General features: G+C 44.1%; 1 protein-coding gene across 1 annotated transcript; it reads left to right on the forward strand.

Moving 5' to 3' along the window:
* Window positions 1-4,426: 4,426 nt before the first annotated feature.
* cartl (cocaine- and amphetamine-regulated transcript-like) lies at window positions 4,427-5,801 on the forward strand (the record flags this gene model as incomplete). The annotated part of the gene is made up of 3 exons (XM_080539888.1): window positions 4,427-4,567; window positions 4,902-4,976; window positions 5,694-5,801. 3 exons carry the CDS (start codon window positions 4,427-4,429, stop codon window positions 5,799-5,801), a joined length of 324 nt encoding a protein of 107 aa, XP_080396014.1.
* Between the last annotated feature and the right edge of the window lie 10,235 nt (window positions 5,802-16,036).

Here is a 16,036-nt window from a genome sequence, read left to right on the forward strand (position 1 = left end):
TAAATAAAAATTTTAAAAATAAGTGTCTTCATGCTGGACTGCAAAAGCCTAAATGAATGAATGAATGAATGAATGAATGAATGAATGAATGAATGAATGAATGAATGAATGAATGAATGGTCTTTATTGTCATTGATATAGTACAGGTACCAAACAATGAAATTTGGGAGGGGGGTCTCCCCTGGTGCTAGGAAAAAACAACAACTAAAAAACAAGAAGGGAAAGGAGCTGGTTTACATAAATAAAGGCTATGTACACTATCCACTATACTATACTATACAAATAAAACACTGTGCTGTACTCTATGCTATGTTATACCTATTCTAACATTTCCTATTCTCTGAACCTTATGTACCCTAGGGTTGTCATATTGCACATAGTGTTATTGCACATTCATTTAAAGTGTCGCAGTTTGCAGGCTTGAAATGTACACATTTGTGCCTCAGCACTACACCTGATTTCAATCCAGCAGCTACCATCAATCCGTCCAGACTGTCCAGGGCCCAGAACCTAGGTCTTTGCTGTGTTCAGGGCCTGAATGGCCCTGGGGTAGAAGCTGAGCTTCAGTCTGTTTTTCCTTGCGAACATGGTCCTGAACCGCCTGTTCGAGGGCAGCCGAGAAAAGTGTTCGTACCCAGGGTGGGATGGGTCTCTGGAGATCTTGGAGGCCTTCCTGAGGCAGCGTGTGTTGTACAGCTCTTCCAGAGAGGGGAGGGGGGCGCCGGTGATCTTCTGGGCCGATCTCACGACTCTCTGTAGCGCATTCCTCTCTGCGGCTGTGCAGCTGGAGAACCAGTTGCAGATGCAGTAGGTGAGGATGCTCTCCACTGCGCAGCGGTAGAAGGCCACCAGCATCTCCTGTCCGATGTGGTCTTTCCTGAGGACTCTCAGGAAGAAGAGCCGCTGTTGTGCCTTCTTGATGATGGCTGCTGTGTTGTTTTTCCAGGACAGGTCATCCTGTATGTGCACCCCCAGGAATCGGAGGGTTGAGACTCTCTCCACGCTCCCTCCGTCGATGAGCAGGGGCTGGACCTCAGATTTTTTCCTCCTGAAGTCCACGATGATTTCCTGGGTCTTTGACTGGTTCAGCAGCAGGTTGTTAACCTTGCACAGCTTGCTCAGCTGCTCTACCTCATCCCTGTACGCCGCCTCGTCCCCCCCCGAGATGCAGCCCACCACGGTGGTGTCGTCTGCAAACTTTACGATGGAGTTGCTGGGGTGGACGGGGGTGAAGTCGTAGGTGTAGAGGTTGTAGAGGATGGGGCTTAGCACGCAGCCCTGGGGGGACCCAGTGCTGAGTCTGAGGGCTGTGGAGGTGTGGGAGCCCACCCGCACCCTCTGGGGGCGGTCAGACAGGAAGTCCTTGATCCATGCACATATAGAGTGTGATAGTCCCAGGTCTAGTAGTTTGGTCACTAGCCTGTCTGGAAGGATGGTGTTGAAGGCAGAGCTGAAGTCCACAAAGAGCAGTCTCGCGTAGCTGTTTCCCCTCTCCAGGTGGGATAGAGTGGAGTGGAGAGTCGTCGCGATGGCGTCCTCTGTGGACCTGTGGGCTCTGTAGGCGAACTGGTATGGATCCAGGTTGCGCGGGAGGCGTGTGACTATGTCAGCCCGGACTAGTTTCTCGAAGCACTTCATGATGATTGGTGTGAGTGCCACCGGGCGGTAGTCGTTTAGGCAGCTCACCGTGCTTTTCTTCGGGACTGGGATGATAGTTGAGGTTTTCAGGCAGGGTGGGATGGTGGCCTGGGACAGGGACTGGTTGAGGATGTTGGTGAAAACCCCGGCCAGCTGGTCGGCGCAGTCCCTCAGCACCCGTCCCAGGACGCCATCCGGCCCTGAGGCTTTCCTGGGGTCCACCGCCTTCAGCACGCGTCTCACTTCATGCTCTGTGAGGGTGAGGCTGCTGAGAGCTGGAGAGAGTGGTGTTTGTGTTGTGGTTACCTCAGTTCGCCCCTCGTCGAACTGGGCGTAGAAGGAGTTCAGCTGTTCCGCCAGCAGGGGGTCGTCCTCCGCGGCTGTGAGCCTGTTGGCTCTGAAGTTTGTCATGTGCTGAACCCCCTGCCACACCCGCCTGGAGTCGTTGCTCAGGAAGCATTCCTCAATCTTCTCTCTGTGGTCTGCCTTGGCCTCCCGGATGCCGCGCTTTAGGTTAGCCCTGGTGGTGCTGTACAGCAGTGTGCCCTTCCCTGAGAAGGCGTTGTCCCTCTCCTTGAGCAGTTTTTGGACCTTCCCAGTCATCCATGGCTTCGTGTTGGGGTAGACCCAGACCCGTTTGTCCACGGTGGCTGAGTTGGTGCAGTTCACTATGTGGTTCAGAACCGACGACGTGAACTGTTCCAGGTCCTCATGCTCATATTCCTGCCATGAGGTGTCATTCAGGCAGATCTGCAGTGGAGCGGACCCTGCTGGCCAGGTTCTGACAGTCTTAGTGGTGATGGGAGCACTTTTCCTCATGGGAGTGTAGGCTGGGATCAGGAGGATTGACACATGGTCAGACATGCCTAGATGAGCTAGCGGTCTAGCCTTGTAAGCAAGCTTGATGTTGGTGTATACCTTATCCAGTGTTTTTTCTCCTCTTGTTGCACATTTAACATGCTGATAGAACTTCGGTAGTACTACCTTCAGGTCAGCATCTTGCATTATTGTTCTCTGCTCTGTTTTTGTCTTGTCATGTTTAATGGTATTTCTTTTACACCCTACTCCCTACCCCTCAAAAGACTGTGCCTTTTGCCAGGTCGGCATTGTAAATAAGAATCTGTACTTAATTGTCTTACCTGGTTAAATAAAGTTTTTTTTTTTAAAGAAGTGTCTTAATTTGTATTAATTAATTTTTTGTAATTAATTAATTAATTAATTTTGCCATTTAGCAGACGCTTTTATCCAAAGCGACTTACAATTACGAATTACAGGGACATTCCCCCTGGAGTAACTGAGGGCTAAGTGCCTTACCCAAGGGCACACTAGTAGTGGTGTGGCTTCAGGCGGGATTTTGAACTCACAACCTTCCGATCACAAGTCCAACTCACTATCCACTAGACCACCACTACCCCCAATGAACTACCCTTCATGCTGGACTGTAAAAGCCTCAATGTCTTCATGCTGGACTGCAAAAGCCTAAATGTCTTCATGCTGGACTGCAAAAGCCTTAAGGGCTCTGCACACAGCGTGCGATTTCTGTTGCGCGTCAACGTTCCATTTTGAAGTTTGAATGGAAGTCTATGAGAACATCGCATTTACCCACACACGGCCCCGATTTTAATCGCACGGCGAACATTCGATTCCATTCATTTTGAATGGGACAAAGCACACGGCGTGCGAGTTTTGTCGCACTGTCAAATGAATGGAATCGAATGTTCGCCGTGCGATTAAAATCGGGGCCGTGTGTGGGTAAATGCGATGTTCTCATAGACTTCCATTCAAACTTCAAAATGGAACGTTGACGCGCAACAGAAATCGCACGCTGTGTGCAGAGCCCTTTAGCCATGCATCAGCCCAATAAGATGAACAGTCTTGAGACCAGTCTCTCGGTATGTTCATAGAAATACAGTAGATAGTTAGGTAGGATACGCAGAGCCGGCCGCATGAACACTATGCGGTTGTTTCGGGCCACAACCGCTAGAGGGCGCCACACTTGCGCCGTCGATTTAGCGCAAGCTACCACCCGTCAATCAAAAACTCTGCAACCCCCCACCCCCGTCACTCAAAAAGTCCACTACCACCCCCCCTCCCCCTACCCCAAAGTCTTAGGGCTGGCCCTGACGATACGGATAGGATATGTATTTAACTCTAAACTCTATATAGGATATGTATTAAACCCTATAAACATTTTTCCGCCTCGACCCACCCAAAGCTGGACTTACTATGAACCAATACCTAATAATAATAACTTTTAATAACTTTTATTTGTATAGCACTTTTCCTGCAAACGTTGCAGCTTTTAATACAGTCATTTAATACACACACACACACACACACACACACGCACGCACGCACGCACACACACACACACACACACACACACACACACACACACACACACACACACACCCTGAACAATACCATACAACCTTTAAATCAAATGTAAATCAATACGAGCTGAATGAGGATGAGAATTCTTATTGAATAAAAAATAAAAAAACACTCACTGGAAAACAACTATAGCTACTCCCTTGATCAGTGCTATAATAACGGCTCTTTTAGTAAACCCTGTCCCTTCCATTCCCCTCCCCTCCCCTACCCCCCCTCCTTAGCCTATAAAGGTGGTGGTCCGTCTGCAACTTTATGCTTTCTCTGGACTTGCAATTGTCCAGTCAAGACCATCCCCGCTCTCTCGCCGCGACCACCAAACCGCATTCCGCGACCACCAAACCGCATTCCGCGACCACCAAACCGCATTCCGCGACCACCAAACCGCATCAGGACCATGGATAGCTCCGGGGTGCTGCGCGGACTGCTGCTGGCCGGCCTGCTGTCCCTCATGTGCCGCGGACAGGCGACGGAGGAAGTCTCCGCAGAAGACTTTGGAGAAGTTCAGAACCCTGCAGCGGCCTCAGAGAAAGAACTTGTACGTATATTAGGCCCTACTGATATTTAGTGGCGTTTATGTAGGCCTATATAGGCTATACCTGTTGATATTTAGTGGCGTTTATGTTCAAGTGTTGAGAGATGTTTTCAAATGCATTAACTAATTTGCTCAACTAGATTGTTAGTTATTGCTAAGTATTATGTGGGGAGAGGAAGAAAGAAAACACCATAGGTTCTGTTGTTGAACAATGTGACGAGGCATGATTGTATACTTTCACACAGTTTCTCTGAAATTCTTTCAATAGACCAAAGATGTTTAGGATACCCCCAAAACAATGATCGAAGTTATTCAACCCCTCTATTACTCTGTCCAGATCGAGGCGATGGAGGCTCTTCTGGGGAAGATGCAGAGCCGTCTTCCCTCTGCCGAGAAGAGAGGCATCCCGCTGGTGAGTCCGGCCGCGAACACACCGGTCCTACTTCAAAACAACACGTCACCCAATAAGGGCCGTTATTGTGAGCATATGAATGACTTCATTGTGAATAATCTAAATGATTATGTTCTCACTTTAAAAAGGTCGATGGAAATGTATTATTATTATTATAAATAAATACATTATTATTATTATTATTATTTGGAAAAATAGTATTTAACCATGACTCATTTGTTGGTACATAATTAACCTATAGCCTACAATTTGTTCAGCCATTTAACCTGAGAATATGAATATATTTATGAATTAATATTCCTCTGCACATGCACCATTGCACTGCAGTTACATTTGAAATGTAATATTCAAACCAATTAGCAAGAGTGATATGTCAGTAATTAAAAACAATGCAACCGAAATGCAAACAGCCTCCGGCTTAAATGCAATTAGGCTACAGTACAGGCTAATCAATATAGTCGGCTAATTAACTGAAAGGATGAGGCTAAAAACACAACGCAAACACCATTTCATTCATATATCAAACTAATTAGAACTTTGACTCGGTCTTTGAAAACTGTCTAATCCATAATGTTGTTCATTAAGTTTTAGAAGGGTGTTGTGAGATAAAGCCTTGCTGCCCCCCCTCCTTTTTTTTTACACTCTCTCTCTCTCTCTCTCTCTCTCTCTCTCTCTCTCTCTCTCTCTCTCTCTCTCTCTCTCTCTCTCTCTCCTCAGTGTCGGATGGGCGATCGGTGTGCCATGAGACTGGGTCCCCGCATTGGAAAGCTGTGTGACTGCGCCAGGGGAGGAAGCTGCAACTCATTCCTCCTCAAGTGCATCTAGAGCCGCACACTGCACATCACCACTGTGGTCACAACAACCTCAAGGGCTATGCAGCAACCATCAGCTTAGAGGACTTTACAAGGACTTGTTTTTTTGTTTTGTTTTTCCTGTGTGTTTAAGATGTTGTTTCCATTTAAAGAAGAGCATGGATTTTGTTACACTAAAATCATTCACTGTACATGAAATAATAAATGTCTATAAATGTCTGAGTATAGATGAATATTGTTCACCACATTTCTTACACTGATTCACATTTCCTGCTTGTATGCTTACTTCAGAGGAATAAGGTTTGAGAAAGTATGATTTCTAATTATGAGGAATGAGGAGTCACTCATTTTCTAAAATCTCACGAGGGGCTACATTGATATAGACCACAGTTCATAGTCTTGTGTTTAACTCTCTTCAGTGTCAGGGAATATGGCATAGCTCAGAGCATAGAGAAAGAACCAATAAACAAATTAAACAATCAATATTGATCCTGCCATCTTGTCAATGTCAATGAAACCCGATGCCATTGTACTTCATGGCACAGATGTAACACAAGGCCTGCTCCGAGCAAAAACAGATATTCACATGGATCTCAAAAGAAAAGATTTGCATCACATCACAGCATGCTTGACTGGTAGGCAGGCTCTGTGTGTGAATGTGACCCCATGGTCAGTAATCTGTCAGTGACACTCACGCCTCCCATTTTTAGTTTTTCGTCCTACTCGGATCGAAACGCTGTCTGTCTTGGTCCATCTGAATGTGTTTCAAAGTCGAGTGAGAAGAGACTTTGAAGTGCAACACGTGACTATACAGTCAGTCTTTGTGGTCTTGTTTTGTACCAGTGTACCAATGCGTCCTTTTCATAGTGCTGTGGAGAGATCATAAAGGCTTTTATAAGGAGGAGGGAAATGATGATACTCATCACTCGTATATTAAGTCAATTTACACCCCCTTTCTAAAGTTCATTCATCCTCACAGGAGACGTACTCCAACCTGCCACATGCTGCGACTAGAAATGAAACAACAGCTTCCAGCTGTGATATGAGCCCAACTAAAACACACAGACATGAGGTCAAACATTCAAATCCAGCAAAGACTATCCAACATCTTTAAACAGAGTGGCCCATAATAACCTACCAGACTGCACACCCCCACAGTTCAGGGGGGGCTGGTGAGGTAGAAATCGGCGGATGCACTCATTGTAATGCATGGAATGGAATGAGGAATGGTATCAAACACATGTGCAGTTCAGATCTCCATAAGTTAACACAAGATAATAATAATAAAACAATATATGACAATAGTACAGGGCAAGTGACAATAAGATTATTTACAATTAGCACTATTTAGCAATTTGTAGACACTAAGGCACTAGGGCAAAATTCAATAAAAAGTGTCAATAGTACAGGACATAAAAGACAGTAGTAAAGTGACTGTGAGCTTAAGTTTAGGTAGTTCGTATGCATGGGATGTACTTGTGGATGATAGTCAAGTCATAAACAAGTCAATAAAGTGCTGAAATAACAGAGTCTAGCACGTTTAAAGGTCCCCTGGTTTCTTGCCTTTCAGGAAACCATTGGCGGGCAAAACCCCTGTGGTTCTACCGCTCAAACAAAGCAATTCAGTGTGCTATAAAAAAGAAAAAACGTCAATAATGATGCATTTTTATTGCCAAATCATGCTTTGCTTGAAATATTTCTAGCTGGGAGCGATCCATTAAAGCCATGGTAGTAAAACTGTGCCAATCTTGGTCTGTGGCTGTTTTAGTGTATGCCTTAGGAGGGCTGTGGCCTAACTGATGGGACTGGGAATGGAGTGTCTGGGGTCAGAACAGTGGGTACCTGGAGTCTGGAAGGTTGGTAGGAGCATGTTAGGTACTGAGACTTTTTTTATTCTCCTTTTTTTACTCCTCAATCTCTACCAGTCGACGTCAGACACAAACAGGCTGACTCTCTGGCCTACTGCCAACCAGCACCATAGATAGCCTGGTTTGGTTTAACTAGTAAACACAACCTCCAGGGTCCCTCCTGTCTCCACCACACAGACCTGAGCCCACAGGGTGGTGTGGCAGCCCTTATTATACATACACACACACACACAGGCCCCCTTGTGTCCTGCTGGTGGCTGGCTGCTAATGTAATAAGGCCTGCTGTGGATGGGCCACTGAAGACCAAAGGGTAACTAAAAGCAAACAAATTAGAAGAACTGGGAGGAAACTGAGTCCAACACTGAGTCCAACACTGAGTCCAACACTGAGTACAAAGCAAACTGTTTCACCAGAGCTAATGAAACATTTAACTGAACAAGCAGAGGGCTCGAGTGGAAGCTATCATTCAGGCAGAGAGAGAGAGAGACAGAGAGACAGAGAGACAGAGAGAGAGATGGAACAGAGAAGGCTTGAGGGCTGTGTCCAGATCTCTGTCCAGATCTCAGAACACCCTTCTAAAACCTCATGAAAAGCACTGTTAATTATTGATTAGAGAGTTTTTCAAAGATGGAGCCAAAGTTGTAATTAGTTTGATATATGAATGAAGAGGGAGAGAGAGATGCTGGAAGCTAGCAACAGGCACTTTTCTCCTCTTAAAGCAAAGATATAGAGCGAACATTCGTGTCCATCTCCATGAGCCAAATGACTGTTTGTGCTTTTCAATGAATTCATGCTGTGGTGTGTGTGTTACAGTGATTATTGGTTCTTCTCCTTGTTATCAATCTAATCTGACACTGCAGTTTTTATGTTCCTCCAGAGAAATAGGTTCTTCTTGGCTGACAGCATTACAGAGTGGTGCTCATGTCTCATTTATTAACTGTCCAGATGAGGGGAGAGAGAGATGGCCATTTGGAAATAGCTCAAAGGGTTATCTTTGGGAGATCTGCAGTTAACATATGTAACCTTGTGATGTGTGAAATTGCCAAATGAATAATTGAGTCTCTAAACTAAAGGCTATACACACAAGTGTGGTCAAAGATGTTCTTTTTTATCTGTCGTTGAGGAGTACAAATGGAAAAAGGAACAGCATACAACTCTTTAAGGCAAATGTGCAAGTGTTGGTTAAGCTTTATATTAGATTCAGCTATTAACCGAAGATCTACTTGAAGTTTAACATGGTATTGGGGAATTGTGTAATTAAGTAACACAAGTAAACACAAGCACCAAAAAAGCAGCCATGTTTTCATTACCTTTGTTTGTAAATTCCAGGCAAACAGAAAAGTAAAGTTTAGTATGTTTTGTCTTTTCTTTCTGTGGGGTGATGTTCTTTAATGAGGATTTCTCTGTTGTTCTCGACCATTATTCTTATGTCTGCCTGGCCTATACGCTCATTAATCTTCAGTCAACCGTACTGTAAAGACTGTGTCACGTCGATTTCCCCCAAGTGTTGCATTATTGAACCTATTGACTGTGTTATTACTCATCTCAATGCTACCGTTGCATGGAACTGGTTAGAAATGCCTATATAATGTACATTATATATGGGGAACAGGATACTGTATACAGAATCCCTCTGTTGACTTGAGTCAACATTAAATTTTTAATCACATTTACAGTGTGCTGCATCTCGTTCATGCGCGAGACCCGATGTTACAATAAAAATAATAATGTGGCTTTCTGGATGACACAGCCCTCAAACATTCAAAGCTGCATGACCTGGATAATACTGTTATGGAATGTTGGGTGTTGGGTGGCATGTTTTTAATTATGTTAATTTCCATAGAATGTGATAAGGCTCTATGACATTAATTAATGGAATTAGAGAAGGCACTGTGCATCAATGCCACGGTAGCTTATTAGGTGGGTGTGTTTGAATGCAGTGGAATATTCTTAACAAATAAACCTTTTTGTCTCCCCCCCACCCACACAAGTCTTTGGAAATATATTTCAAACTGAATAATAATAACCTCATTATATAGAATCGTTTACATTATAAATAGTCTGAAAAGAAAAATAAAGACAAAATAAATAAATAAACCTAACAAGTTGTTGTCTCTAGCACTGTGACTGCCGATGGCACTTGTTTCTATCGCAGGTTTTACTTACGATGACTGATTTGATTGACGTACTTTAGACAAATGCACTTATTGTAAGTCACTTTGGATAAAAGCGTCTGCTAAATGCCTTAATGAAATATGTGAATTTGTTGTAACTGACAGGGTTGCAGATTTCTTATGATGCAGCAGGATCAACAGGATAAAAATCCTAGGCTTATGGATTCATGTTAATTCATAGATTATCTTTTATGAAACCGTCTGAAACCGTTAACTATCCTTTTAAGGCATGAGCCATCCCGGAGGGGCTTTGGTACATAAGAAAGGATGATTTTACATTCATGAGATTAAAGAGACTCTTCCGATGTTCTCCTCAAGACTACTGCTGATGCCAAAATGATGCAGAACATGGCTTTTATACTACTTCCACATACGGACTGTTAAGAAAAGAGATTTTGCAGGTGCAGATCAGCATGTTTTTGTTAGGTTAATGTAACAATGGCGCTGAGAGAGTCTGTTTCTCATCTTTTACTCGCCTCTCTGTGTTCCCTTGTTTTCTCACAGCAAACATAATAATCTAATCGCTTCGGGACGCTGTATAACTTATGAAAATGATCCATCACATGGTTCTGGGTGAAAAAAGTAATTTGGTACCACTTATATTACCATTGTGAGGTATGTCGACCATTGAATAAACAAAGAAAGTAGGCCCTCCAAAGGGAATGCAACAGAAGGAAAAAGTGCAAGGTAATTTAAAATTCATAATATATCATATGAGGGAGATGTCGACTGTGTGATATTAATGGAGCTTTGCTTCTTTTGCTTCTTTATAAAGCTCTCACTGGCACAGCACCAGAATATCTGAAAGACCTTTTGATAGCATATCAGCCCAAAAGTGCTCTCAGGTCTTCTGACAATGGCTTTCTCTGTGTACCACAAGTAAGAGATTTGGTGAAGCTGCATTCTCATTTTATGCACCCAAAGTGTGGAATGCACTGCCAGTTTACATTAGGGATGCAACCTCAGCAAAGTCAAGACTAAAAACCCAGCTTTTTAATATTGTCTTTAAATGACAAAATAATTAAATGATGATTATATAATGATTAAAGCACTTCGAGCTGCAACGTTTGCAGGAAAAATGAACAAATGAAAACAAATGAAGAAATGAACAAATGAAAAGTTTAAGACATTTTCTTTATACGTAATGGCTCCCCTTTTAACATCCTTAATTGAATTCAACAGATGTTATTATCCCTTTAACTCTGTTTTTTTTTTTAACCACCAGTGTAGTCGCCTCGCTATATGGCATGCTCATATTCAGAGAGCCGAGAGATATACACTATATGGACAAAAGTATGTGGGCACAATTATCATCTGGGGCTGTTTTCATGGTTTGGGATAGGCCCCTTAGTTCCAGTGAAGGAAAAATCTTAATGCTACAGCATACAATGCGATTCTAGAGAATTGTATGCTTCCAACTTTGTGGCAACCGTTTGGGGAAGGCCCTTTCCAGGTTCAGCATGACAATGCCCCCATATACAAAGTGAGGTCCATACGTTTAGGGAGAGTTTGGTCTGGGAGAACTTGACTGGCCAGCACACAGAGCTCTGACCTCAACAACCCCATCGAACACCTTTGGGATGAATTGGAACACCGACTGTGAGCCAGTCCTTCTCCCCCACAACATCAGTGCCCGACCTCATTAATGCTCTTTTGGCTGAATGGGAGCAAATCCCCGCAACCATTTTATTCTAAAATCTAGTAGAAAGTCTTCCCAGAAGAGTGGGAGCTGTTATAGCAGCAAAGGTGGGACCAACTCCATATTAATGCCTGTGGTTTTGGAATGAGAAGTTCAACAGGCACATATGGGTGTGATGTTCAAGTGTCCCAATACTTTTGTCCATATAGTGTAGATCTGGATAGAGGTGAAACAGGACCCCTGGCGGACTCAGGGGGGGGGCAGGGGGGGCGACTGCGCCTTCTGGTGCCCCCATGGTTGAAAAAAGTCTCTCTTAAGTGCCCTTTTGAGTGGCAAAAGTGCCCTTTTGAGTGGCGAACATGAGAGGATGTGCCCTATTGGTGCCCCTCTAATGGTCTAAACTTGACCGTGTGCCCCCACAGTTGAAAAACGTTGCACTAAAGTGCCCTTTTGAGTGGCAAAATTAGAGGATGTGCCCTATTGGCTGCCCTTACAATGGTCTAAACTTAACCATGTGCACTGATGGGGTCCCATGTTGTGCAGTAGGTGCCTTTTTTTTCTTTTCGCCCCTGCCCTTCAAACAGCCTGAGTCCGCCACTGAACAGGACATAGTGTAGCGTGATTGTCCTGTAATCGCAGCTGGTTCATCACACTCTGAGTAGGCTATTCTCTCACAACCGAGGTCAGCTCGTACCGTCTGTTACATGGGGTCCTTAGTGTATCTTCGCCGCCGCCCCCCCCCCCACAATGGCAGCACAGATTAGACTAGACACACCATTTGCTATACAAGGTTATTATTAGTTATTATTAGTTATACAAGTTATACAAGTTATTATTAGTGTAAGCTTGATGTAGTTATACAAGTTATTATTAGTGTTATTGATGTAACCCCTCCCTTCCTGTTGTCTCGTGTCCCCCCCATCTCTGTAATCTTGTTTTCAATCATTGTTCTATTCTGTAATCTTGTTTTCAATCATTGTAAAGAGCTTTGAGTTGCATCCGTGTATGAAAGGCGCTATAAAAATAAAGTTTCACTTCACTTCACTTCACTATCTGCCGCTGAGAATTAATTTCCCCCATGGGATTAATAAATAATAATAATAATAAAAACTTTTTTTATTTGTATAGCACTTCTCCTCCAATCATTGCAGTTCAAAGTGCTTTAATCAATATATAATCATTATTTAATGATTTAGTCATTTAAAGGCAATATTAGTCTTGACTTGAAAATATTTGCTGTGTCACAGCTCCGCCCCTGGCTCATCAGCTGTCTATCAGTGGTGCCAGGTGTGGCCAATTAAGACCGCGACTGGCTCCTACTTAAGCTCTGCTCCTGCTTCCAGTCAACGCCAGATCGTAGCCATTTATGGATCCCCTGCCTGACTACCTGCTACCTGCCTGACCACTCCGCCTGCCTGCCGACCACTCCGCCTGCCTGCCGACCACTCCGCCTGCCTGACCCCCTGCCTGTCTGCCGACCACTCCGCCTGCCTGACCCATACCCCTCAGACCTCCTCACGCACCCTCCGTTCTACTGCCACCAACCTCCTCAAGACCCCCAGGACCAAGCTCCGCACGATGGGAGATTGGGCCTTCTGCTCGGCTGCTCCCAGGCTGTGGAATGCTCTCCCTGACCACCTAAGGGCACCACAGTCTGTGGATGCTTTTAATGCCTTAAAACCCACCTTTTTAATAGAGCCTTTTTTTAGCCTTTTAATTTAATGTTTTTTTTGTTTTATCTACTGTGTTGTAGCACTCTGAGATGTTATATGTAAAGTGCTTTATAAATAAAATGCATTATTATTTATTATTATTATTACCCCCTGCCTGTCTGCCGACCACTCCGCCTGCCTGACCCCCTGCCTGTCTGCCGACCACTCCGCCTGCCTGATCCCCTGCCTGTCTGACTACCTGCCTGCCTGCCTGACCCCCCCTGCCTGTTCTACAACCTCCAGCCTGCTCCCCCTGACACCCCAACCCTTACAAATAAATCACTATTATTGTTGTACTACCTGTTCTCTGTTGTCTGCTTCTGGGTTCCGCCCTCTGGTCGTGACATGCTGAGGTTGCGTCCCTAATGTAAACTGGCAGTGCATTCCACAATTTGGGTGCATAAAATGAGAATGCAGCCTCACCAAATCTCTTCTTTTGTACATGTGGTACACAGAGAAAGCCAGCGTCAGAAGACCTGAGAGCTCTATTGGGCTATATATGCTAGCAAAAGGTCTTTCAGATATTCTGGTGCTGTGCATAATAAAGCACTACAGTACCTCCCCCCCCTCTATTCTACTCTAAGCGTTTACCTCCTGAGCGCTTGGGAAGCCAACCTTTGATGGTGTACATGTATGGGTAACTGCTGAGATTAAGCCTATTTATTCTCTGTTTTTATTGTATGTATTAATGTATGTGAGTGACCTATGTGTGTTTTTAATGTGGAAATGTATTCTTGAGCTGCACTTTATGGAGCCTGTCAAATGAGAATTTCTGCCCCTGTGTGACAGACAATAAAGCTATCTTGAATCTTGAATCTTGAATCTATTACATCATATACATTCATTGTGCATTGTTGTTCAATGAAACAGATGTCAAGTTGTTGCAAATGGTAGACCCGCAATTCGACTTGCTCCGACCAATTGAGAAAAGCACCCCCAGGTGTACCACTACTGCCACCCTGTGTCCACATAACCAATAGGTATCAGGTGTTTAGTCTTTTCCTGTGTTGCCTAGCCTATAATAATAATAATAATAATAATAATAATCATTCATTAAATGTATATAGGGGGGGGGGGGAGATGGTTAGTGGTAGGGGAGGCTGTATGCATGTCAGGGGGGGGAGGGGGGTTGGCAGGGTTAGGGGAGATGGGTATGGCTATTATCACTAAGGAACTGTGTTAAGTTAATACATCAACACATTTGACTATGTTCGTTGTTTTTCCTATTCTGCTACTATACATTCTACTATACATATTGTAGTGGAGGTAGACATCGAGGGACGGGCTCATTGTAATCCATGGAGGAATGATACCAAACACATGTGATACGATTCCTTATGCCATTCTATGCATTACAATGAGCCCGCCCTCCGATTTCTACCACCACCAGCCTCCACTGACATGTCGGTTTAAGTTGATGACCTAAGGTTTGAGTCTTGAGTGGTTTCTGGCCAGTAGAGGGCACTGTTCGTTCACGTTTGTTCTTATCATCACAGAAGGAAATGGAACGATGGAGAGCATAGATAAGACTGGAAGCCTGAGATTTAAATAACGTTGAGGACAACTATTTATGACAAGCAGTTTCATAAAGTCACAAAAAGAGAACAAACATCTCCAGGGCACAAACTTTTTTTACTTTTAAGTGACCTTCCCCAAATCCTTGTGGGAAAGCAAAAGACACATTCAATGTTTTCCTTCAAATTCTGAGGATGTTTTTTCAATACTAACTGCAGTAGTGTACAACATAACATCCCCATTATTGACACTTTGGTAACTAGAGCAAGAGACTAGAGACTATTTACATGCCAGACTTAACCTTCGAACCCTCTCCCTTCAAGCACAGTAGTCTACATCTCTGATCAACCCTACTGTATGTACACATTTAAATACATTTGGGAGACGTTTAGTATCTCTAATTCCTATTATACTCTACAAAACTGTGAATGGTTTCATTCTTTTACCACATCCTCAAAACAAAAATAAATCAGGCATTCAGGTGTTGGTGAAATAAATAAGCGATTCATTTGAATCAAGGACCTCTCTGGACCTCGCCTTAGTCTCCTGACATCGGTGCTCTATCCTCCCTTATACGGACACTGTCTGGGGCTTGAAACACGGTCTTCCATCAGAGAGCAACGAGAGGAGATTACACTTCTAACGACCTCTGGGCTTTAAAGTAATTCCCCAAGCAAAGAAACGATTCGAACGTAACTGACTAATAAGACGTTGCCTCAGTACTGGGGTTCACCGGTGAGGGGGGGAAGAGGGTTCAGTGAGTAATGTAGGCCATTAACAAAAACTCTAATAAACACCTCTCCTCACCCAGAATTAATTATTTACCAACTCTAATTACTTTGGTGGGGGATTGTTGGACAGCGACATTTTAGTGAGGTTTTGTTTTCCTCAGTGTGTACTAAATGTCCAGTGGGTGATGAGCAATAAAGTGACTGGACTGAATATGAAAGGTGGTTGTGGGTGCTTATTGGGATTATCCAGCGTCTGTCATCGGCTTCCCTAACCCTAACCGCATTTAGGTCAAATAACTTCACGACAGGGGAGGCTGGTGTAGGTAGAAATCGGAGGACCTTGAGCCCTGCCCTCCTATTTCTACCGCCACCTGCCTCCACTGCTTGACTGGTGAAAACCAATAGCTTTAAGTTAACAGTCCAGCTTCCGGAGGGGAGGAGACAAGGAGAGGAAGCTAGTTGAGATATCCAGGTTGCATGCAGACCAGTGGAGGCTGGAGGAGGTAGAAATCGTAAGACAGGCTCATCATAATGCATGCAATAGCAAATCAGGTTTAAATGTATGTCCTATCCTTATTGTCTCCACTGCAACTCTTTATCTAGAATGAG

The sequence above is a fragment of the Nansenia antarctica genome, assembly GCF_963989245.1.
Source record: "Nansenia antarctica genome assembly, chromosome: 9".
NCBI classification, from domain to species: domain Eukaryota; kingdom Metazoa; phylum Chordata; class Actinopteri; order Argentiniformes; family Microstomatidae; genus Nansenia; species Nansenia antarctica.